General features: G+C 42.6%; 1 protein-coding gene across 1 annotated transcript in view; it reads right to left on the reverse strand.

The window, feature by feature from the left end:
- pnpla2 (patatin-like phospholipase domain containing 2) overlaps positions 1–25452 on the reverse strand; it is a 54694-nt gene that overhangs the window by 20746 nt on the left and 8496 nt on the right. Inside the window, exons 2-4 of the mRNA XM_067993714.1 lie at positions 11488–11720; positions 10249–10314; positions 356–565 (exon numbers count right to left, since the gene is read on the reverse strand). Coding sequence (XP_067849815.1) covers positions 356–565; positions 10249–10314; positions 11488–11720 — 509 coding nt within the window. The remainder of the gene's footprint in view (positions 1–355; positions 566–10248; positions 10315–11487; positions 11721–25452) is intronic.

Consider the following 25452-nt stretch of genomic DNA (forward strand, 5'->3'; position numbering starts at 1 on the left):
GACATCACAGACTCCTAGGAGCTGAAAGTTGCCTGTTTGCAGTAGTCCTTCTATAATTAAGAGTAGGAACTTTGCTGGTCCTTGCAGTACCATGCCTAGGTTATACAATTTCACATCTACATCCACACTGCTACCTCTGTCATGCAAGTTTATGCCTTGTGGAATCCGAATGCCAAGTCCTCATCTGTAGAGGATGGGCTAAGTGGAACATTCTTGGATGGATTTGCTCACTTTGGTAGAACACCATGGATCTATAGCACTGTTTATAAACAAGGCCCCATATTAGTTTTAAGCACCCAGTAATAGAGAAAAAAAACGCTGCATGGATCTTCCTCCTCTATTTATTTGTTCTTACCTCTGGTTCAGGAGGAAATAAGGCCTTGGAAAGGCGGTACAAGTTCTGCAGGTTGAACTGAATGCTGGTATTGGTTATTCTTAACTCGTGCATATTGCTGGAGCAATCACGAGGACAGATGTCACTTTCTCCAGCGAAGGGAGACACTGTAATGGTGTTTTTGAGTTCATACTGAGGTAAGTTATCCGTAATTCCTCCGTCGACATATCGCTGGAAAGAATTAAAACAAGTATAAAATTACAGTAAAACAGTTAATACAGTAAATATCATGGAAAATGACTTAAAGGCAACCTTGCATGGCCTTGAATACAATAAGGGCCACATTGCTAACAATCACTGCAGACACACCTCTCCCTCCAATTCAACCCCACCCCAAATAAAGTTTGGGAGATAGACTGTTTCCACCCATAACTGTGAAAGGAATTGGAAATGATGCCAATTCTTCTGAATTTGCCTCTTCTGGTCGCCATGTCTGTTGAGCACTGGTTTCAGGAATATTAACTTATGAACAAGCTTTGCTTACCAGTGTGCAAGCTTTACCTGCTCAAATTTACCGGTGAACACCATTGATTCTTCAATTAAGTTAAATCCTAGGGTTCAAACGGTCAGCTTTTTGTTACAGCCATCTAGAAGCTACGGTGTACATAAGCGCCTTGGGATTTTTTACTACATTAAAAGGCGCTATATAAATGCAATTTGTTGTTGGGATGAACCTCTAAGCTGGCTTAGTAACAGCATTTGAATCCCAGGATTTAATTTAACGGAAAACACAGGATCGTCTCCCCTTCTACCTGATTTTTCCCAAAAAAAACCAAGATCAGTCATTTTAGCTCATCAAGGCAAGGGCTGGGAGTTTAGTGCTGGGGAATGGAACACTCCTTATTTTGAACACCCAGTGTCAACATCAAGGTTAAAAAAAAATGATACATGCACTTTCAACATGAAATAACTACTACTGAGCTACTGAAATGAAAATGTTATGAGGGTACAATGAGAAAGTAAGAAATTCTCACCAATTTGAATAAAGTAAATATTCTGATGAAAAAAAGGTAACTTTGCTGCTTGCACCCTGCTTTTTCACAACACTGAAGCTTCATGATGTGTAGTGAGCGATTATTCAATTTAGAGACTTTTTCGAAGTCTCTGAATGTGTGGGCAGAGCTATAATGTTGCCTTAATCAATTCTTCAATTCCCTTTCACCGATTGATCCTAATAATTTGGGAAGCTTTAACATCAGGAGAGAAGATCGATTTTTATCTCCTGCCAAGACTGCACCAGCACACACCACAAGTAAACCCACTATGTAGGGTCACATTAGCTTCTGGCAGTGCTTTAGAGGTCAGCCTCTAGCCAGCAACTTTAACTGCCCCACGGTGCCAAGTTTTTCTGGCGAGGCCGGAACCAGACACAGACATCGCTGCTGCTGGTTAAAAATGATGTTGGGATCTGAATGATGTCATCAGACTACGACTTTTGAATCCCAATGAGGCCATCGCCTTTTTTTTTCCATTCATTCATGGGACATGGGTGTTGCTGGCAAGGCCGGCATTTATTGCCCTTGAGAAGGTGGTGGTGAGCCGCCTTCTTGAACCGCTGCAGTCCGTGTGGTGAAGGTTCTCCCACAGTGCTGTTAGTAAGGGAGTTCCAGGATTTTGACCCAGCGACGATGAAGGAACGGCGATATATTTCCAAGTCGGGATGGTGTGTGACTTTGAGGGGCAAGGGCCTCAGACGATGCCCGAAACACGCCTGTTAAAACAGCGCGTGGATAGCAGCGAGTGCCACGTGGTGTGGATTTTAATCCCCTGCACGATCACGTTCTCTTACAAGGTGGGGGGCTGGGGGGAGTAAAATCTGGATGAATAAAAAGTCAATCATGGTTTCCCAACACCTAATTAGTATCTAGTGACCTCTGCTCAAAACAGTCAGTCATCAGACAAGAACAGGATGTCGCTTAACTATGATGCCCGCCACAGCTGAATAGCTGTCACTCAGTTTAGGCTTCTTCGACAGCACCTCCCAAACCCGTGCCCTCTACCACCAAGAAGGACAAGGACAGCAGGCACATAGGAACACCACCACCTGCACGTTCCCCTCCAGTCACACACCATCCCAACTTGGAAATATATCGCCATTCCTTCATCGTCGCTGGGTCAAAATCCTGGGACTCCCTTCCTAACAGCACTGTGGGAGAACCTTCACCACACGGACAGCAGCGGTTCAAGAAGGCGGCTCACCACCACCTTCGAGGGCAATTAGGGATGGGCAATAAATGCTGGCCTTGCCAGCAACACCCACATCCCATGAACGAATGAAAAAAACCTCACTATCTAGACTCTTAAATTAACAGTTTTTTAGTGTTGTAATAAAAACAAAACAACCCTACGCTACTTATTTTAAGACAGGTTTTTACTCAGCATATACCACTCTATAATAATGCAACAATTTAAGAAATACAGTTCCTGCAAATGTGGTTTTTCCACTAGCAGCTGAGGCTAGGCAACATGTCATAATTAAATGATCAGCGATATTAACAAAGAATTATGTGCACAACTCATTATGCTGAATAGTTCCTTGATTTATATAGGCTAAATACAGAAATGTGTGCCCTGGCTAGGAAGGGAGAGGAAAAATAAATCTAGTCAGGGTTCCCACTCCTTATCGCTGGGAAGTGCATGTGCATAGATTTCAGGTGTGGACAACAACAGGATCAGCTGTGTTTCCCCAGAGTTGAAAAGTTTGCCGATATTCACTACCTCGGCTCACGCCATGAAGAATGGCCACTTGGGCAAGATGCTACTGGATTCCATGGAACTGTACACCCACATGAGGTACCTCCTTGATGAGAGATGGGGAGAAACGAAAAGGAGATACTTGATTGGCACCAATTAGTGCAACTTTGTAAAGTGGCACTATTGATTCTGGAGGTAGTTTTTTTGGATAAGCTCAGGAAGTAAAAGGGCTCTGCACTGAAAAAGACTGTAGACATCTCGCGCGTGAGCTACAGGGAAATGTCTGTTACATGCAGACATTATTGTTACGTACAATCACCCTCCAATCTTCTGCAGCACTATCTTCTGAAGCACTACTGTTCACTGAAATTGCAAGACAATTGTGCAGTAGCCAAGTTGATGATTCAATGTCATCGTGAACTCTTTTGTGTACAAACATCATAAAGTAAAGATACCTCACCATGGTGGCATTTCTTTAACCCAGAGCTCCTAAAATGGTAATTCCACATTTCCTATACTAGTTTGCAAATAAAACTAAGCAACTTGAGGTATGTGATGAAAACCCTCCACGCCCCCAAAAAAACCCACTAAAGGCACAGCAGGAGAGAGAGACTGGTCAGATGTTTACTTGGTTTTGACCTTTTTCTGGAATGTACTGTTCCGTGAACTGATGCTATATTCCAAAGTATGACTCAGGGGTCACAGTTATGTCCTGTATTTCAACTTTATAATAGCAAGGTCCCTGGTTAATGATTTAAATTACTACTATTCCAAGTAGTTCTGTGCCAATCCAAGCGATGAATCCGTGCACTCGTCCCTAATTTTCAAATAATACTTGGAAGTCTACAGGGGACTGAAATTTCCAGTCACCTCCAATATAGTTGTATCACGTGACTACCAGGATGCTACAAGGTGAACTGGATGGACTTTTTCATCTAGAAATTCCTATGTGATATTTTGAAAATAAAGGAATGAAAGTCAGGTTATTGCAAGGGTATTTTGTGTATGGTATACTTCAATTATCTGAACAGCACCAATACGGAACAATTAGGCTCAACTGGTCAGAGTTTCGATCAGCAGTATCTATAGTAACAGAATTAAATTGAACATACACACACTACCACATAAGTAATCTTACTTTCTTCATCATTCGGGAATCCCTCACACTTGGTAGGGGTCGTACCAAATTTTACAGAAAGGGAGGCCCAAATTGGAATGCCTCAAACCATACTGTTAAAATAGATCTGCTGAAAACACTTCCTGGGCGTTGGCCAAATTTGAACAGTAATATCTGGTAAACATGTGAAGTGTAGTCCATGTGGCTGCCTTATAGACAATGTCAATGGAAACCTATTTAAGCAGCACAAGCAGCAACCATGGAACTAATAAAATGGCCTTTAACTGGTGTGCTGGCTAAATGATAAAATGGTGAATATCACCAGTCTGTCAGTCATTTCACTATATGTTGTTTTATCACCGTGTTACCCAAGGTCCTCTTTCCATATGGTGCAAATATTTGCCAGGACTTCCTAAACCCCAAGTTCAGTGAACAGAAAAACAAAGTGCTCTGTGAAATTCTGACTTGGTTGCAGAGGAGGTGGGTTAAAAAAACAGTAGGGTAGTGGCTATGTTACTGGACTAGTAAGCTAGAGGCTTGGACTAATAATCCAGTGAGCGTGAGTTCATATCCCTCCATGGCAGTTTGAGAATTTGAATTCAGTTTTTAAAAAAAATCTGGTACCAGTAAGCGTGACCACAAAGCTGTTGGACTGCTGTAAAAACACAACTGGTTCACTAATGAGAAGGAAACCTGCAGTCCTTACCCCGTATGGCCTATATGTGACGCCAATCCCACACCAATGTGGTTGGCTCTTAATTGCGCTTTGAAGTAGCCTAGCAAACCACTCAGTTGTATCAAAACCATGACAAAGAACTGCAGCAGTTCAAGAAGAAGGCCCACCACCATCTTCTCAAGGGCAACTAGGGATGCGCAACAAATGCCGATTTGCCAGCGGCGCCCACATCCGGAGAATGAAAAAAAAATCTCTTGACCTAAATGAGACTGTGAAACCATTTTGGGGGTAAAAACTGGCCGAATCCAAGAACATCATCTACATGCTAATTCAGAGAGGGCCAATCTGCAGCTCACTCACCTTACATGTTGAAACTAACCTTTCGAGAGAAAGGGGTAGATTTTCAGCTTGCTGCCCAGGCACAAAACAGGCTGTGGTTTGTATTAAAGGACGGCCGATTTGCAACATTCGTTTTACGCCCGGGTGGCAAGTTGAAAATCTACTCCAAAGAGAAATGGAAATGATGGTGCAGAAGAACTAGAATTGTAGTGCGTGGGGATTAAAGAGAATGGACGGCTGGCAACAAACCAGGAAATGAGAGTGTACACTGCTGGGGGAGGAAGGAAGACCCAATAATGGACAACAAATTATGTGCAAAGCATTGGTTTTATATAGGATATGGTCATATATCCCTGTTGCCCTAATAAAAGATCAAGGACTAGGAAACATTGAAACTCTGTATTAACTCAAGTCAATGAGATAATAAAACACAACCCTTTACATGCAGTGTATATGAGATATAGGCATCAATTGTGACATTATAACTCACATACCAGGGACTCCCTTCAGGAGATCGAGGGCATGTCATCATTAACTGCTTACGCTAGCCTCAGCAAGACTAGAAAAGTCCCCAAGGAACCTCAGAATCTGTACCTTTTATATAAGTAATTACGTCCTAAACTAATGCCATTACGTCATCACGTTCTCACTTCAATGCTTCTGCTCAAAAAGATCAGTTTGCTCACCAATGAGAAACCATGGGTATCAGTTATAGCTTTGGACTTTATCTCTTCCCAGTACATTCTTAACAAGCCTCTCCATCCCACATCACCTCGCTGATTTACTATATCTTATGGTTAATGAGGTAGCATCTCCAGTGGTTCCAGAGCTAGGAATATCGATTTAGCGTTGTGGAGATAGGGAGCTGGCTCCTGGACACTGCTCTCCTGCAACCCAAACTGAACAAGGTCATTGTGTGGAGATGCCGGTGATGGACTGGGGTTGACAATTGTAAACAATTTTACAACACCAAGTTATAGTCCAAGAAGTTTATTTTAAAATCCACAAGCTTTCGGAGGCTTCCTCCTTCCTCAGGTGAATGTTGTGGAAACCTGAGGAAGGAGGAAGCCTCCGAAAGCTTGTGAATTTCAAATAAACTTGTTGGACTATAACTTGGATCGACCAGGAGGAGGAGGAGTGTAGTGGAGACTCAATGCAGGTTACTATTGGTCAATGATCCCCAAAATAAACAGGGACAACAGCTCATAGTTGTGGTACATGATCACTGCTGGTTAAAGCACAGTGTAAATACTGGATTACAGCTTGAATTCAACAACATTTTTCTGAACTAGTTGATAGTTTGTTTTTTTTAAAAATCAGATTCAGTATTCCTTGTCCCGTAAATAAACTATTTTAAATAAACAGCAAAAACAACAAATTTAATGGCATCCCATGTGATTTCAAAAAAATCTTTAACACACAGTACATTCCCCTTTTACTGCCTGTTCCACGATTTTCTTCTCTCCTAAAGGCAATGAATACTTCTGGGGTACCATTTCAAGAGCACTGGGCTTCTCCGAGTCTCTCAGAGAAGTCACCATTCTACATGTGAGCCTTGACAATGAATGTTGGTAGGTTATTTCGACCATGGTAGGTTGTGGTGCGGTGGTGGTGGGGGGGGGGGGGGGGGGGGGGGAGGGAAAAGAGATGGGATCAAGGGGAGGGGAGCGAGAAGGCATCACAGTTGATCCCGAATCCGTCCACAGAGGTCCACCTCCAATTGCAGTGGCTGGATAGTTATAAGCAGCAACAACTCTAGCCGATTTTCCCCCTCCTAAAACCAGAAGTGTTAAGGCAAATTGGAGCACCCGAACAACCACTCAGACATAAGAAGCCCTAGATTTGATCCCTGCTATGTGCTGAGTGATCTGATCTTGGGCAGTTATGCAGTATTTTAACAAGCGAATATCTTGGCAGAAGACTTCATTTATGTGCCTCAGCTCCTACAAGTATTAAAAGTAATTAAACCCGTAGGGAAAATTACAAGATAATTAAGAGAGGCATTAACCCACTCAACAGAGACAAAATGTTAGCATCAAATCTACGCTTATGCGGATGAATTAGAGCAGCCATTCCCCTTACAGTATTTACTTATTGCATGTGCAGTAAATCATTTCCACAATAAGGGACATTTGTTCTGAAGCATCGACTATCAGAGGCTGGTTTATTAGAACTAGCATTAGTTTTGACAGCAAAATACACGATCGGTCAAGCTGAAATTTCACGTCATGTTGAATTTTGAATGCTTTAGTTCACAGCAATCATTTGGTTTGCCACTGGATACAAGCCTTCATCTGACAACTGAAGCAGTCACCAGCTGCATTGGCAATCAGCCATTTGTTTTGTCTGTCGTTGGAATTAAATTGTATTCAGCAAAACCAGTTATTTTAAAATGCACGGGATTCAAAGGAAATAATTGACGCACTGCTAGGTCAACATGATGCCGGTTTTACCCCTCAATTTTTCACACAGCAACTTGTTGATCTCGGCTAATCCATTTGATGCCGTCCCCTAACAACTTTAAAAACTTCCCCCATTCTGTGCCGTTTTACCTTCCTTTATGGCACCATGCCGAAATGTGTTCTAAAGTTTATCCCATTGGTAACTAACACAATGACATCCTCAAAGATTTGTCAAGCAAGATCTAAAGTTTGTACGGCCATATTGTTGACTTATCATACCGTATATCTCCTGATACTTTGCTATTCTCTTTTTCAGGATTTTGCCCACTACTAATTCGAGCTCACAGGTCTATAGATCCCGGTTTTGTCTTCCGTCTCTGTTTAGCACCTTGGGACGTTTTTCTACATTAAAGGCTCTATGTAAATGCAAGTTGTTGATGTTGTTGTGGCCCATGCCCCCTCATGAAGAATGGCACTTTGGCAAGCTGCTGGAGGGCTACTCGTACCGGTGAAGCCATACTCTAGCAAGAGAGGTTTTAATTGAAAAATAAATTAAAGGCTGTTAGTCTCCCCACCCACATTCAAGCCTGGGCCTTTCACATTATCCATTGGGGAGATTAGTGAGGAGGTATAATGGAGACAAGGGGGGGAAAAACTGGAGAGATAGACATTAGGTCAGAAGGGCATTTTGTTCTCTACCAAGGCTAGGTTGATAAGCCAATCTGTCCTTGGTAAAAATAGAGACAGCAAACACGCCATGGAATGCAAAAGGCTGCCATGCACTTGATAGGATCAAATAACATCCAGTAGTGAGAATGAAGCTGGAATGGTTTACACAGTTAAGTCATGCTGAACCCTTTCAGTGTTAAAAGCTTTAAACAAACTATCAAAAAGAAATTGTGTTTTACACATATAAATGTGATTTAATTTTACTGTAGGAATTTGGAACTTCAGTTGCCTTGCAGACAACACACACACAGTGGTGAGGGAGGAGAAGCATTGGCAAACACATCAAATTTCATCAAAGTTGGAATGGGATCAACAGATAGTAATCAGGGGATTTATTGAGAAATAAATTTTCTCAGAGCCAGTGCACTGTTGTATAACGTTGTGGTTAAGCACTTGCTTTGTAATGTGAAATGAAGCAAGAGGTCACTGCACTTTAAGTCATGACTTAACAAGTTACATCTGATCAGTTTCTATTGTCCGATCATTCATGAAAACCTGCGTCCATAAACTCACACAAAAACCCAATTAATTGGCAACACCATAGATGCATTACAATTCCAAAGATCGTGTGACGAAGGAGACTTTCTTGCCAATTCATTGAACATTCTTTAGTTTATGCTTTTATACAGTACTGACTCAACTTATATGGTGCCTTTAGCATTGTTCGTGACTTTGAGGAGGAATCTGAAGAGGAAGGGAAGGATAGGATAAAAATGGGGCAGTCGGATGCAGAGGTTGAGTGTGGGCTTTTTAAAAAGGTGGAGGTTGACAACAGTTTTGAAGGAGTTGGGGGGGGTGGGGAAACAGCGTCTGAGCAAAGAGAGCTATTAACAAAGTTAGCAAGCATGGGGGCAAGGAAAGGTAGTGAAGTGGTCAGTAATTTAGTGCAGAGAGGAGAGGATTGAGGGCACAGGAGATGGGTCTCGTGGAAAAGATGAGTTTAGCAAAGGGGCTCAGGACAAGAAGCTACAGAATGATTAGGAGAGGAAAAAAAAAAAATAGGGCTAGGTGATAAATGTGTGGGAAGGGAAAGGTAGGAAGGGACAGCTGGGGCAGTTGTGCAGATAGACTCAGTCTTAACAGTAAAGAAATCCAAAAGATCCATGCACGTGACATTGGAGGTGAAGGTGAAGGGGGCAAAAGGAACATATTGGTCTGTTTGCAAATGGAAACTAAAATGGCTTCATACTAAAGCAGCAGGTCATATACTTGGCAGGAAAAGAAAATATAAATAAAACCACCCAGAAAATTCCAGTAGCTTGGGAGCTTAAAAAAAAATTGTGTACAAGGAGGGAAGACACATTTTCCCCCCTGAATATTCAAAAATAAGACCGTGGAAAAGCTTTAACCCAGGATATTCCTTTTCTGTTTTTGGAAAGGAGGGGAAAAAGAGGGAGGGGTGCTTTTTCATAATATAAATGCTAGATTTTAGTTAAAGGCAATCTTATGTCTAGTGTGTGGAAGAGGAAGCATAAAAATCTATGAGAGCTTCCCCAAGGACTCAGCAGGTTAAGGCGGTGAGTAGTTGAGCCGTCCAAGTCAAACAGCTTGCCAATAATTACTCTCCGAGTTGGGACATGGGCAGGTAGCTGCACTTGGGAGCTAGTTATTGGAAGATTAGTGCCCATAGAGCTGTATGCTAATAAGAAGGCAATGCCTGAAAATGGGGGGGGGGGGGGGGGGGGGGGGAAGGGAGAGAGGGAAAATTAGAAAGAAAAATGAAAGTTTGCTGTATGACTGTAGTAATTCAATATATTTATTGTTTGGAAAGGGGATACCAGATAAACCCATATTAGTTTTGATTAGCTACGTAATTTGATATTTAAGAGCACTATTTATCATCACTCTCAAATTCCAGATCAATTTCCCCATACTTTCCAGTCACAGTTCAACTTACCACTCCTTGCAGCGTTGGCGGTATTAGTCCACAGTACACAGGAATAAATGTACTGCATATACAGGCCTGCAAACAGATCAAGAGAGAATTTTTTAAATGAACTTCCAGTGATGCAACTAATGACTGGAGGATAAAAATAACTTATGACATTACACTGTCCAATACACTGGGGCTATAGGGGGCTTGGTAGAGTAGGACAGTACTTTCACCGGTAGGAAGTTCAGGCCAGAAAGCTTCTTTCTTTTAAACATTAAGGAAACTAGGTTTTGGCTTCTGGTGCCTGGATGTGAGAGGTCTTTGTTCCACCAGTTGTAATCAACAAGTACCCTTCCTTGTGGTGTGGAAATAATATGTCTTTGAAAGACTCAATGCGACATTCCATCAAAAGGAACCTTTTTTTAAAAAAAAATATTCAGACATGCACGTTGTGCAAAGTAACTCATATCTAAAGCACACCAGTCTTGCACTTCTTCCCCTCAAAAGATCAAAATTCAAATGTAAAAAAAAAAGTGCCCAAAACATTATCGAAACTCAATACGTTAAACAGAAGTAAAATAATCTAACAAACTGAGCCAAACAGAGCGAGAAGGTCACAGGTTTGGTCTTTGCCCTGTGATAAGTTAGCTTTTCTCAGCCAAGGTTGCAATTGGGATTATTCTTAGAACGCTTCCACTCCTGATTACTGGAAAGTATGCTTGTGGAAGTTGAGTGAAGTCATGACTGGGCTTGTTGGCAGTTTGTTCCTTCTTCCCCCCATGGTTGAATAGCTTTCCAACCCCTCCCAATATCAAGGCTCACTTGATAATGGCTTGCTCAACGAGGTAGCATAAGCCTGCTACCAGCAACCCTGGAACTGCACTACAGCATGAATTAGCCCCTTCAGGATAAAAGAGGGGCCAGTTTAGAGGTGGGGGGAGAGGGGAAACAGAGGAAAGGGAAAGAGACTTTTAAATCGATCATATAATTCCAAAAAGCGACGGCCCTGCAGATCAATTTCAGGCCAAACTGAAACTGAGCAAGAACCAGCAAAGAACAGTTTCTGCCTGCATGTAGTCATTATGCTGCAGGTGTAAATGCCTACAGCTGTAAATTTTACCATCCACAATAAAGACTGTACCTGAATCCAGATCTCATGATTATCATTGAAAACCACTAATGAATCAACAGGCTATACAAATGGGAAATTCCCAGAGAATAGATCCTTTATCATCCAAGCAGAAACTCTGGAACATACTTTACCTGTACAAGCTCCTCTTTACTGTTGAACACCGTCACCAGCACATTCTCTCCGTCAGACACACGGGTCAAAGAAATGCCCAGTCGACCTGTCGCAAGCTCGTGTGCATTGTCTGGAAGTTCTTTGTAAAGTCGCCTACGGATGATCTTCACTAAGTTAAAGGAAGGGTGGAGTGGGCCCAGAAACCTCTTGCGTGCTTCTTTAGCAACACCAATAATATTTGCGCCAGATTCTCCTGTGAATGAGATTTTTAAAAATGTTTAAAAAGCGTAAATTCACTCAATCTTCCATAGAATGTTTTTCCATAATGTGCTCTTAGCCTATTTTTAAAGATAGATCCTCAGTACCTGTTGTTAGCTGATCTCATCAGGACAGTGGTCAGGGCACTACAAGTGACCTCAGCAACCTTGGGTTAGGAAAGGGAAAATAATTCAGATGATACTGCTAGTGGGCTGTATTTTGTGACCCCTTGCTGGAAGTGCACTTGTGCGGACATCAGATGAGAACAGGACTGGGCTCAGCCGTGAAAAGCTCTCCTTGGTCAAATAGCCTATTGACACTCACCATTTATGCTCACATGAATAATAGCTACTGAGGCCATTTTCAGAGGAGAACCAGCCCTCATACAGCTATCCCAGCAATAGTCAGTGCCTTCAAAAGAGAATTCTAAACAAAAACAAACACTCAACTGGCTATACATATGTAAAAAATTAAAATTGCTCAGCATTAAGGTTCACATATAAACAATGGTCATTTAGGCAAAGTACTGGGGGTTGGCTTGGGATGGGGGGTGGGTGGGGGGGGTGGGGAGCAGGGAATATCCATGGAATCATACGCAAACATGGATGCAAGGTGGAGAGAAAATCGGCAATGGTGGGGGGGGGGGGGGAAGAGAGAAGAGGAGAGGAGAGGGCTTGATCAATACAGTTCAATGACTTAAATTCCACACTCTGCAATAAGGGATTAATTCTCAAAAATACTGCTCGTTGGTAACCAAATCGAGTACTTGACGACAACATACAACAACTTACATTTATATAATGCCTTTAACATAGTAAAACATCCCACGGCGCTTCATAGGACATTAGGACAGGTGACCATAAGGTGGTCAAAGAGGTAGGTTTTAAGAAGCAGAGAGGTAGGGAGCTGAAGGCACAGCTGCCAATGGTGGAGTGATTAAAATCGGGGATGCGCAAGAGGCCAGAATTGGAGGAGCGCAGAGATCTCGGAGGGTTGTAGGGCTGGAGGAGCTTGAGTTTAAGTGAGAAGAGGAGGAAGAAAAATGATGGTGGTAGTTGCGTGAATGCAATCATTTAACAAGAAAGCAGAAGATTTGAACATTATTAAAAACTTTGATATGCTGCCTGGTTCGACATGAACTTCAAAATAAATGCAAAAATGCAAATTTATTTCCTGCATTAGGGTTTGGATTAGGTCCAACTAATAGCAACAAGTTCCACTAAAAGCTTTTTATGTAACAATAACTGAGCGAATAGTTTCCTCATAACTAGTTCTTTGAAAATGCATTTGGCTCCACCACTAAAGTTCCAGAGTTGGCAGTTTCATGTGATTCGGAACACCAAACACTTGATCATCTGTGAATGGTCCACCACCAATAGGACAGATGAAGCCTTCTATGTACCGTGCATCATTCCAGGACCATAAGGCTCCTTTATCCTAGGCCTTTGCCCTTCAGGAGGTACACGAATGGCATGAGTTGACTCAACCTTTAATTTTGCCCTCCCTCCCAGCATGTTCAGGCAAGGAACACAACTCCTTTTTCCTCCGTAAGCCGGTCTAAATGGAACTTTCTCAGTGCCAAATTAAGGTGCAAACGTGCATTAATGCTGCAGCTTATTGGTGTGTTAATACAGTACACTGCCAGGCTGTATTATAGTGCCCCTTTATAGTTGCAAACAGGAGTTGAATCAGTGAAAACCAAACCTGGCCACTGTTTACAGCTATCAACAATGCATATAAAATGAGAACAGGTAAATGCCATTTAGTAAGAATAAATAAAATCCACCTTTCTGATGCCCTTTGTTTATTCTGATTCAGCAAGTTTGACTGCCTGAATTCAAGGGGGCACAAGCATGCGCTCACCACCCCAATGACCTACTCGCACGGTGGTTTGTCAGCACTAACGTAGATTACTAATTCCTGCTTGTACTATGTAAAAAGTAGTCCTGGTGGTGCTCTGTATTGATTTACCATGCACAGAATTCCACACCCCCTCCCCTCAGCATAATGCCTCACTCAGTCCTAGTTTAGCCAAAGATACTGCATTAAATTGCAAAAACAGTAGAAATCCACAACAATTTCTGCAATGATTTTGTCTTTTACAGAACTCCCGCCCACGATATGCTGGTACATTTGAAGCAGTTGGCTTAAGTTTCCAGTCTTTTTGCTGCCAATTTTCAGAAAAGTGCATTGAAACATGCCCAAGAGCTGGCCGCTAGCATTCGATAGAGCGGACTTGCGGAGGTTAGAGAAGCTGAAAACAAATACCTTCCCTTCCTCCTTCCCCCCCCCCCCCGCCCCCCATAGATCCTCCAACAGATCATCACTTCTATTGTGTCACCAACACTATTCTCCCTCTCTCAAAATAGAGTACAGTTCAACAAATGAACCTTTACACAAAACTGAAAACCAGTATGCTTGCTCAAAAGCCTTTGGGAATGATGAACAATGGCTGTATCAATAGACTGAATGTTCACGCAAACAATTTGAGACTGCTTTAATGTGCGTCATGTATAATAATTGTCAGAAGAAACGCGTGCGTTCACTGCCGGTCGATTCTTCATACAACTGTAAAAACAAGCGAAGCCCACTCCGTGTGCATTACATAAGGCTTTGAAAGTGAGGCCATTACTTTGGTGCCAAATCTGTGTGTAAACGTCAATCTGGAGTACTTTGAAAACTAGATAAAAGTTAAGGTCACTTATTTCGAGTCAACATCATCACCGGTGACTTGCAGTTTTGCTATACTGTGCCCTTTACGATTTTGGTTAAAAAGCAACAATGTATGTACACATTTTAAAAAATAATTGAAAATAAAACACTTTTCCTGAATTGAAGAGGAACTAAACATTACTCACTTTTATGACCAATGTTTTACTTTAAAAAAAAATTCTCTCCAGTTTTTTTTTATCCTTATGGTTCCAGCATATTTTGGCCATCGTTATTATCAAGATGAATTTTCCTGCTAAAAACCAGGATCAGCATATATGCCATTACTGAGCACCAGTACTTCCTAGGAGGGCTCCTTCTGCAACATTCAAGTCCAGCTAATGAATCTTTTCATCTGGTCTGTAAGTATTTTGACTGGATACTAGTACATTTGAAAACTATGCAGGTTTATAATGAAGGTAAGATCTGCTTAAGATACCCCATTAAATAAAATATTCATTGCTTTAAAAAAAAGGGTACCATTTCTGTTTAGACCTACAACTTTACAAGTTATCAAGCCAATCACTGGCTTTTAAAGCAAATCCAGTGAACTGCTCTTGATAATATTGATGCTCTCAAAAGTTATCCCTCCATTGATTAAGGACAAAAGGGTATTTTATGAAACTTTTAAAAAAATTATTGGGCCAGATTTTGCTGGAGTGGGGCATCTCGGCATACCTGGTTAGTTGGACTTTTTCCTGCACCCTTCAGCTCAAAACTTTTTTGCCCTGTGAGTTGCTGGAAGTGCGAGCTGATAATGGCATGGTGAGGGCAACAGGGGCATCTGGGGCCTTAGTAAACGACGGGACCAACTGTGTATCTCCTGAAGGAATGAGACTCCATTGTTTCAATTGTTCACTTTCTGTGCCAGTGAGGTTAATTGGCAGTCATTAACAATTATCATGTCGTTAAAAGGGTACTTATGCTATTAGTTACTAGGCTTAACTTTCTGTGGCAAGTTTAATGGAAAATTAATGTGCAAATGCAGCAACTTCATGAAATTCACAGGGAGGTTGAGAGCGAGATGCCGTTTTCATGACATTATCAGCGAAGTGGAGCAAATTGGCCAGCAACTTGTGGCAATTCGCAATTCACGGGGTTTCTCTTTCTTGCCACAAGTCGCTGGCCGATTTACACATTATTAACAGCGTGCATCGTTCACACGCCGTTATTTCTTCATCAAATTCCGGCCCAATATCTTGAGACTACAACACAACAAAGCGTCTCCTCACTTAAATTGAAATCAGCATTTGGACCAATGTATAATTGGAACTACAATGATCAAAAAGAAGTCGTCTATACAGTCCACCGTGAAAGGTTGCACTTGGACTTCCCATTTCAGTACAAAGCTCCTTTTGGTCAAATTAAAAAGGGAACTATCTACACTACAAGCAGAAAGTGAATACTTACAAAGTCTGTCAGTATCTATAAAGAAAAAAGACAGATTAGCATTTTAGGTATAGTCCCTTTGTCGAAACTGGAAGATAGAGAGAAACCGTTTCCACTGGCAAGAGAGTCGGTAACCAGAGAACACAGATTTAAGATAAATGCAAAAAGAAACAAAGGGGACTTGAGGATAATTTTTTTTTTACACAGCGAGTTATCTGGAATGGGTAGTCAAAGCAGATTCAATAGCAACTTTCAAAAGGGAATTGGACATACAGTTGAAAAGGAAAAAAAAACTGCAGGGCTATGGGGAGAGAGCAGGAGAGTGGGACTAATTGGACAGCTCTTTCAAAAAGCTGGCAGAGGCACGATCGGCTGAATGGCCTCCTTCTGTGCTATATGATTCTATTCTAAGTGGATCCTTCAGTAGGGCTCAACAAAATAAAGGAAACAAATATTGAGGAGTTACAGCCTGACAGTGAGTGGCGATGGTCAGCAGAGCTGCATTTACAGGTGTCACATACTGGTACATCACAAACAGCTCCCCGTTACTGATTCAGTTAGTGACTGACAGCTAATCACAATTTATATGAGAAACTGTGTGTACTTAGACATTTAACCCCCTTGGAAGGAATGAGCAAAATATACACATCAGACAAATACTCATCAGGCTTTTCCTAAAATAAGTAGGTTCTGGAGCTAATCTTTAAACTGACCATAACAAATGCTTTAGTACAAGTATATTGAAATTACAAGATCCAACCAGCCTGGCGGTAGGAATTTTGTTGAGATGCCAGCAGTCTAAGGGTTAAGTGCATCACCCAGCAACAGCTCAGTGAGTTGATCCAATGAGTAGCTGAGCCATATTGAACAGGAAAATCGCATATTCGACGCCCGCGCCTTGCTGAGTTGATCTCAACTGGGGTGGTGGCAGCAATGTTACACCTGGCCTCAGTGCCATGGATTGGGGAGAGATATTCAACTGATCCTGATCATCAGCACTCAACCCCCTGTTTGAAGTGCATTTGTCTGAATGTCGGTTGAGAGCAGGATAGGCCTTGGCCGTGATGCCCCCTGAGGCAGAATAACCTGTCAACACTCAGTCAGTCCGCAGACATGCATAGTGGCAACTTGGGGGGGGGGGGGGGGGGGTGGAGATATTGGAGAGTGACCTGCACCCATGGGACTGTATTCCAAGAAGGAATCAGAGAAATGATAGAGAAGATACTGGTGAGAAGATAACAGTGCAACCTCAACATGAGAAGTGGGTTGATAATAAATATTTTTCTCAAGTTTTCATGCACAATGACACACATCTTTATTTTGTTACATTCTGGTCATATTCCGGTATTTCAACTGCTAATAAACTGGGTCAGAGGCAGACAGTGGCGTGCCAGACACCAGATGCCTTCACTTCCTTACTATCTAATGGTTAATCTATTTCTTCATCTTCTGCAACTTCCGCTCAGCTGCTATCAATCATTGCCTGTTTTCCCTCTAAATAGAAATCATAGAAAGTTAAGGCACAGAAGGTGGCCATTCGGCCCATCGTGTCCGTGCCGACCGAAAAAGAACTATCCAGCTTAATCCCACTTTCCAGCACTTGGTCCGTAGCCCTGTGGGTTACAGCACTTCCAAGTGCACATCCAGGTAATTTTTAAATATGAGTTGAGGATTTCTGCCTCTACCATCCTTTCAGGTACTGAGTTCCAGACCCCCAAGTCACCCTCAGTGAAAAAATTTATCCTCAGCTCCCGTCTAATCCTTCTACCAATTACTTTAAAATCTATGCTCCCTGGTCATTGATCCCTCTGCTAAGGGAAATAGGTCCTCCCTATCCACTATCTAGTCCCGTCATAATTTTATATACCTCAATTAAATCTCCCCTCAGCCTCCTTTATTCCAAAGAAAACAACCCCAGCCTATCCAATCTTTTCTCATAGCTAAAATTCTCCAGCCCTGGCAACATCCTCGTAAATCTCCTCTGTACCCTCTCTAATGCAATCACATCTTTCCTGTAATGTGGTGACCAGACTGTACGCAGTACTCAAGCTGTAAAGGAAAGGTTCCCGTATGCCTTTTTACCCACCTTATTTACCTGTCCTGCTGCCTTAGGGGATCTGTGGACATGCACTCCAAGGTCCCTCTGTTCCTCTACACCTCTCAGTATCCTCCCATTTATTGTGTGCTCCCTTGCCTTGTTTGCCCTCCCCAAATGCACTACCTCACTCTTCTCCGGATTGAATTCCATTTGCCACTTTTCTGCCCACCTGACCAGTCTATTTATATCTTCCTGCAGTTTACAGCTTTCCTCCTCACGATCAACCACACAGCCAATTTTTGTATCATCTGCAATCCTCTTGATCAAGAAGCACTATTTCCATATTCACATCCAGTGATTGCAACGACGGACCATTTCCAGTCAGAGAAAAGGAACATTTGAAGCCACAGCAGCTGAGGGGGAAGGTGGTAAAAATGAAGAAACAGTTTGACAATCAGATGTTTCGCAATTAAAAAAAAAAGAGACCTTTATAGGTTTTGTCTTGCACAATAGCTTTTATGGTCAAATGCTTGTTTGGAGTAGAGTCTTTAAGAGGAAGTTTAACTCTACAAAAGCAAATGTGAAAGGACAGAGCAAAGTGTGTACTTTGCAACCGCGATTTTGTTTTTAGGTTCCGTGAGTATTGCAAAGCCTTGCTGGGCGTGAGTGCAGGTCTTGAAACCTGACATGCTGGTCATTATGCCCATCTTGCAGTGCGCTGCATTTTGTAGTGAAAAAAAAATACTGTCTTTTTGGAGGCTGAGCTGGAGAGATTGAGAGAGGGAATTCCAGAGCTTAGGCAATCTGTTGTTAATAGATGTGTCATTTATAGAGCTTTTCAGAGTTAAATACATACGAGATAGATAATGCCTCAGGTTTGTTTCAGGCCACTACATGTCAAGATAATCCTCTGCATAATAATTGGATCTCATTCAGTAAACTGGAGGGAAACAAAACTTTCTGTTTTGACAGAAAGACACAATGTCATCTGGAGACAGACATTACGAGAACAACCTAATACACAATAGCTAATTAAGAACTCAGACTGGTAACCAAAAATGTGAAAAAAGGCATTATTAGATACTTGCATGTGTATCAGTCAGCAGTATCTTGTGGGTTTTTAGGACGTGGCACTCATTATACAGCCCCGGGACCATTTACAGCCCCCTCCCTTTCACTAATGATTTTTGACAGACCAGCTGCTCCATGTGCCACTAGCCCTCCATTCATAGCCTGAGCCTCACCACCACCTCTCTCGACCCCTTCACTGCCTCTGATTTGTCACAGTGCTTGTCCAACATAAGGAGAAATTTCCTCCTACTAAATATAGGGAAGACTGAAGCCGTTGTCTTCCGTCCCCACCACAAATTCCATTCCCTAACAACCAACTCCATTCCTCTCCCTGGCCACTGTTTGAGGCTGAACCACACTGTTCGCAACCTTGGCATCCCATTTCATCCGGAGATGAGCTTCCGACTATATATCCTCTCCATCACCAAGACTGCCTACCTCCACACCATTGCCTGTCTCTGCCCCGCCTCAGCTCATCTGCTGCTGAAACCCTCATCCATGCCTTTGTTACCTCTAGACTTGACTATTACAATGCTCTCCTGACCGACCTCCCACTTTGCACCCTCCGTAAACTTAAGCTCATCCAAAACTCTGCTGCCCGTATCCTAATTCGCATCAAGTCCTGTTCACCAATCACCCCTGTGCTTGCTGACCAAATTGGTTCCCGGTGCATTAAGGCATTGATTTTAAAATTCTCGTTCTTGTTTTCAAATCCCTCCATAGCCTCACCCGTTACTATTTTTTTAAAATTCATTCATGGGATGTGGACATCGCTGGTAAGGCCAACATTTATTGCCCATCCCTAATTGCCCTTGAGGAGGTCATGGTGAGCCACCTTCTTGAACCGCTGCAGTCCGGGTGGTGAAGGTACTCCCACAGTGCTATCTCCGTAACCTCCTACAGCCCTACGAGATCTCTGCGCTCCTCCAATTCTGGCCTCTTGCACATCCCCAATTCTCATCACTTCACCACTGATGGCCGTGACTTCAGCTGCCTAGGCCCTAAGCTCTGGAATTCCCTCCCTAAACCTCTCCGCCTCTCTACCTCTCTCTCCTCCTTTCAGACACTCTTTAAAAACCTACTTCTGTGACCAAGCCTGTCCTAATATCTCCTTATGTGGCTCGGTGTCTAGTTTTGTTTGATAATGCTCTCATGAAGCGCCTTGGGGAGGTTTTACTACTTTAACAGCGCTATATAAATGCAAGTTGTTGTTGTTGAGCCATTTTAGGATGTTGATCAAATTGAAATTCAGTACTATTCCTTCTTCTTTTCTTGCTCTCCAGGAACTGTCAGGATGCAGAATTAATCCAGTTTCCATTAGCAACAGGAAGTGCCCTCTTAAGAAAGTTGAACTATTTATAGTTCACCCTCCATCCTATGGGAAACTGCCTACAGTGGCATGATCGAAATTAGCTCCGTTTGGGAATCACAGGACATAGATCTGCACCTGTCAGCATGGTGCATTAACAGCCCTCATGTAAGACTTTGTTTGGGACTAGGATCTTTGGCAAGAGGAAAGGTTGTCCCAAAGCACTTCACAGCCAACAAATTACTTTCAAAGTGCAGTCACTGTTATGTAGGTAAACACAGTAGCCAATTTGTGCACAACTGGGTCCCATAAACAGCAATGAGATAAATGACCAATTAATCTGTTTTTGGTGGTGTTGATTGAGGGATAAATGTTGACCGGGATACTAGGAAAACTCTCCTCTTCTAATAGTGCCATACGATCCTTTACATCCACCCCAAAAGGCAGATGGGGCCTTAGTTTAATACCTCATCTGAAAGACAGCAGCTCCGACAACGTAGCACTCCCTCGGTGCTCCACTGGAGCGTCAGCACAAATTATGCATTCAAGTCCTGGAGTGGGGCTCGAACTTATACCTTCTGACTCAACAGTGTGCTACCACTGAGCCCAGCTGACAGTTGTCATCGAGCAACTGGTCTGCAGCATAGGTTGTAAGTTATTTGCTTTTCCACATCCTGCTGGTGCTACTGAATGAGCAGAGACATCATTTAAAGTTCCACTTAATCTGCATGGCTTTCCCCATTGCAGCACACTCCTGAAACTGAAACTGGGAACTACAGCAAAGCAAGGTAACCAAACTTGCAACCCTCTGCAATACTGCACACAGAGCAGCAGCATGCTGCTTGTTTTTCATTACTTTCATACTTAGCATTTAACAACAACGCCTTCAGTATTCAGTACTGCGCTTCTATGTACTGCAGTTCTCAGAAGTACTAAAAGTTCTTCAAAATATTGGCCTGCGACCAGCCTGTACAGTATCTAATGATTGCACCAAGTCCAAATTTTGGCACAGACTCGGCTGTGAATAGGTTTTTGTGGGCCATTCACTGCAACTAATCTGCTTACTTCATTAAAAGATTCCCCCTTAGGTTGTGAGAAATGTTTTTTTTTTTAAAATAGCTTCTCTCCCTTTCCCCTAATATAGACTGGGATAGTCATAACGTAAAGGGGCAAACAGGGGGAGGAATTTTTGAAGTGTGTTCAGGAGAACTTTCTTGACCATACGTTTCCCATCCAACGAGGAAGGAGAAACTGCTGGACTTGGTTCTGGGGGATGAAGCGGGCCAAGTGGAGCAAGTGTCAGTGTCATTTAGGGAACAGCGACCATAGTATCATATGGTTTAGGATAGCTGTGGAAAAGGATACGGACCACTCTAAAGTGAAAATACTCAAGTGGAGGAGGGCCAATTTCAGTAGGATGAGAACAGATCTGGCCCGGGTATATTGGAATCAAAGATTGGCAAGCAAAACTGTAATTTAACAAAGGGCAGCCTTTAAGGAGGAGATGGTTCAGGTACAGTCGAGGCACATTCCCACGAGGGAGAAAGGTAGGGCAACTAAAGCCAGAGCTCCCTGGATGACAAAAGAGATAGTGAGTAAGATGAAGCAGAAAAAAAAAGGGGCATATGACAGATGTCAGGTTGATAACACAAGTGAGAACCAGGCAGAATATAGAAAGTTCAGAGGGGAAGTGAAAAAGGAAATAAGAGGGGCAAAGAGAGAGTATGAGAATAGACTGGCAGCAAACAAAAGAGAATCCAAAAGTCTTCTACAGGCATATAAATAGTAAATGGGTAGTAAGAGAAGAGGTGGGGCCGATCAGAGACCAAAAAGGAGATCTACTCATGGAGGCAGAGGGCATGGCCGAGGTACTAAATGAGCACTTTGCATCTGTCTTTACCAAGGAAGAAGATGCTGCCAGAGTCTCAGTAAAGGAAGATGTAGTTGAGATGCTGGATGGGCTAATAACTAATAAAGAGGGGGTACTACAAAGGCCAGCTATACTTAAAGTAGATAAGTCACCCGGTCCAGATGGGATGCCTCCTAGTTTGCTGAGGGAAGTAAGCGAAATTGCAGAGGTACTGGCCATAATCTTCCAAACATCCTTGGATATGGGGGTGGTGCCAGAGGACTGGAGAATTGCCAATGTTACACCCTTGTTTAAAATAAAGGTATAAGGATAAACCCAGCAACTACAGGCCAGTCAGTTTAACCTCAGTGGTGGAGAAACTTTTAGAGGCAATAATCCGGGACAGAATTAGCAGTCACTTGGACGAGTGTGGATTGATTAGGGAAAGCCAGTATGGATTTGTTAAAGGCAAATCATGTTTAACTAACTTGATAGAGTTTTTTGATGAGGTAACAGAGAGGGTAGATAAGGGCAATGCGGTTGATGTGGTGTATATGGACTTTCAAAAGAAGTTTGATAAAGTGCCGCGTAATAGGCTTGTCAAGGTTGAAGCCCATGGAATAAAGGGGACAGTACCAGCATAGAAACAGAATTGGCTAAGTAACAGGAAGCAGGCAGTAGTGGTGAACAGTTGTTTTTCAGATTGGAGGGAGGTGTACAGTGGTGTTCCCCAGGGGTCGGTACGAGGACCACTGTTTTTCTTGATATATATTAATGACTTGGACTTGGGTGTACAGGGCACAATTTCCAAATTTTCAGATGACACAAAACTTGGAAGTGTAGTGAACAGTGATAGACTTCAAGAGGATATAGGCAGGCTGGTGGAATGGGTGGACTCGAGCCAGATGAAATTTAACGCAGAAAAATGCAAAGTGATACATTTCAATAGGAAGAATCATAGAAAGTTACGGCACAGAAGGAGGCCATTCAGCCCACTGTGTCCGTGCCGGCCGAAAAGGAGCTATCCAGCTTAATTCCACTTTCCAGCACTTGCTCCATAGCCCTGTAGGTTACAGCACTTCCAAGTGCACATTCAAGTACTTTTTAAATGAGTTGAGGGTTTCTGCCTCTACCACCCTCTCAGGCAGTGAGTTCCAGACCCCCACCACCATCTGGGTGAAAAAAATTCTCCTCGGCTCCCATCTAATCCTTCTATCAATTACTTTAAATCTGTGCCCCCTGGTCACTGACCCCTCTGCTAAGGGAAATAGGTCCTCCCTATCCACTCTATCTAGTCCCGTCATAATTTTATATACCTCAATTAAATCTCCCCTCAGCCTCCTTTGTTCCAAAGAAAACAACCCCAGCCTATCCAATCTTTTCTCATCGCTAAAATTCTCCAGCCCTGGCAACATCCTCGTAAATCTCCTCTGTACCCTCTCTAGTGCAATCACATCTTTCCTGTAAAGTGATGACCAGAACTGTTCACAATACTCAAGCTGTGGCTTAACCAATGTTTATAGAGTTCCAGCATAACCTCCCTGCTCTTATATTCTATGCCTCAGCCAGTAAAGTATCCCGTATGCTTTTTTAACCACCTTAACTACCTGTCCTGCTATCTTCAAGGATCTGTGGACATGCACTCCAATGGCCCTTTGTTCCTCTATACCTCTCAGTATCCTCCGATTTATTGAGTACTCCTTGCCTCGTTTGCCCTCGCCAAATGCATTACCTCACACTTCTCTGATTGAATTCCATTTGCCACTTTTCTCCCCACCTGACCAGTCCATTGATATCTTCCTGCAGTCTACAGAAGAATGAGGAGAGGCAATATAAATTGGAGGGCACAATTCTAAAAAGGTTACAGGAACAGAGAGATCTGGAGGTATATGTGCACAAATCGTTGAAAGTTGCAGGGCAGGTTGAGAAAGCGGTTAAAAAAGCATATGAGATCCCGGGCTTTATAAATAGAGGCATAGAGTACAAAAGCATGAAGTCATGATGAACCTTTATAAAACACTGGTTCGACCACAACTGAAGCATTGTGTCCAGTTCTGGGCATCGGACTTTAGGAAGGATGCAAAGGCCTTTGAGAGGGTGCAGAAAAGATTTATGAGAATGATTCCAGGGATGAAGGACTTTAGTTACATGGATAGACTGGAGGAGTTGGAGTTGTTCTCTTTGGAACAGAGAAGGTTGAGAAGAGATCTGACAGAAGTATTCAAAATCATGAAGGGTCTAGACAGAATAGATAGAGAGAAACTGTTCCCATTGGCGGAAGGGTCAAGAACCAGAGGACATAGATTTAAGGTGATTGACAAAAGAACCAAAAAGGTGACATAAGGAAAAGCTTTTTTTTTAAACACAGCGATTGGTTAGGATCTGTAATGCACTGCCAGGGAGGGTGGTGGAGGCAGATTCAATCATGGCCTTCAAAAGGGAACTGGATAAGTACGTGTAAGGAAAAAATTTGCAGGGCTACGGGGAAAGGGTGGGGGAGTGGGACTAGTTCGATTGCTTTTATATAGAGCTGGCATGGATTTGATGGGCCAAACAGCCTCCTTCCATGCTGTAACCTTTCTATGATTCTCACCTAAGAGGAAAGCATGTTGCAATACTGAATAGAGAGGTCAAGAGGCCAGGCAGTGTTTTGCAGCACATCCTGTTCCTTGCTGCCCTTGAGCTGTACCTACTGGATGGCAAACTGCCAGTTCCCTAGAGCCAAGGGGTCAATACATGGAGATGCAAAGCTTTGAATGGACAACAGACTGATATTTGTGATCACATCAACAGGGTATAGCCAGTAGAAAACATTTCTGTAACACCCAATAGCAACACAGTACATCAGGTTTTATCCCAGTTCCTTACCGTTATACAGCAACCCTTATTGGATGTGTACATGTGAATAATCATATGATGCCCTCCACAATCAAATAGCTTGCTGATATATACCATCTAGGTTCACATCTGAAGAATGGCCACATGGACGAGGTACCTTTTGAACCGTTCAACTTGCTCGATTACAATAACCAACTATGGAATTGTACCCTAGCACGGTCACAGCCTATCTGGCCTCCTTGGACTCTATTTTAAACACAGGGCTCATGTACGTCAACATGATACAGATCTGTAAATTATCATTTAGCGTTGCCCTTAAAATAGATTTCACATAAAAAATGTTTTTGTATAATAAGTTTCCAATGGAAAGTCTACATTTCTAGAATGATGAATTTTGTACAGTAACTGAATATTTACCAAAGATAGGAACGTGATCTGGAAGCATTGAACTTCTCTGCTCAGCAGTAATCATATGTCAATGCTAACAATAGGCAGTTTGTCCAACTCATTCCAGAAACATGCAG

The sequence above is a fragment of the Heptranchias perlo genome, chromosome 12, assembly GCF_035084215.1.
Source record: "Heptranchias perlo isolate sHepPer1 chromosome 12, sHepPer1.hap1, whole genome shotgun sequence".
Taxonomy (NCBI): Eukaryota; Metazoa; Chordata; class Chondrichthyes; order Hexanchiformes; family Hexanchidae; genus Heptranchias; species Heptranchias perlo.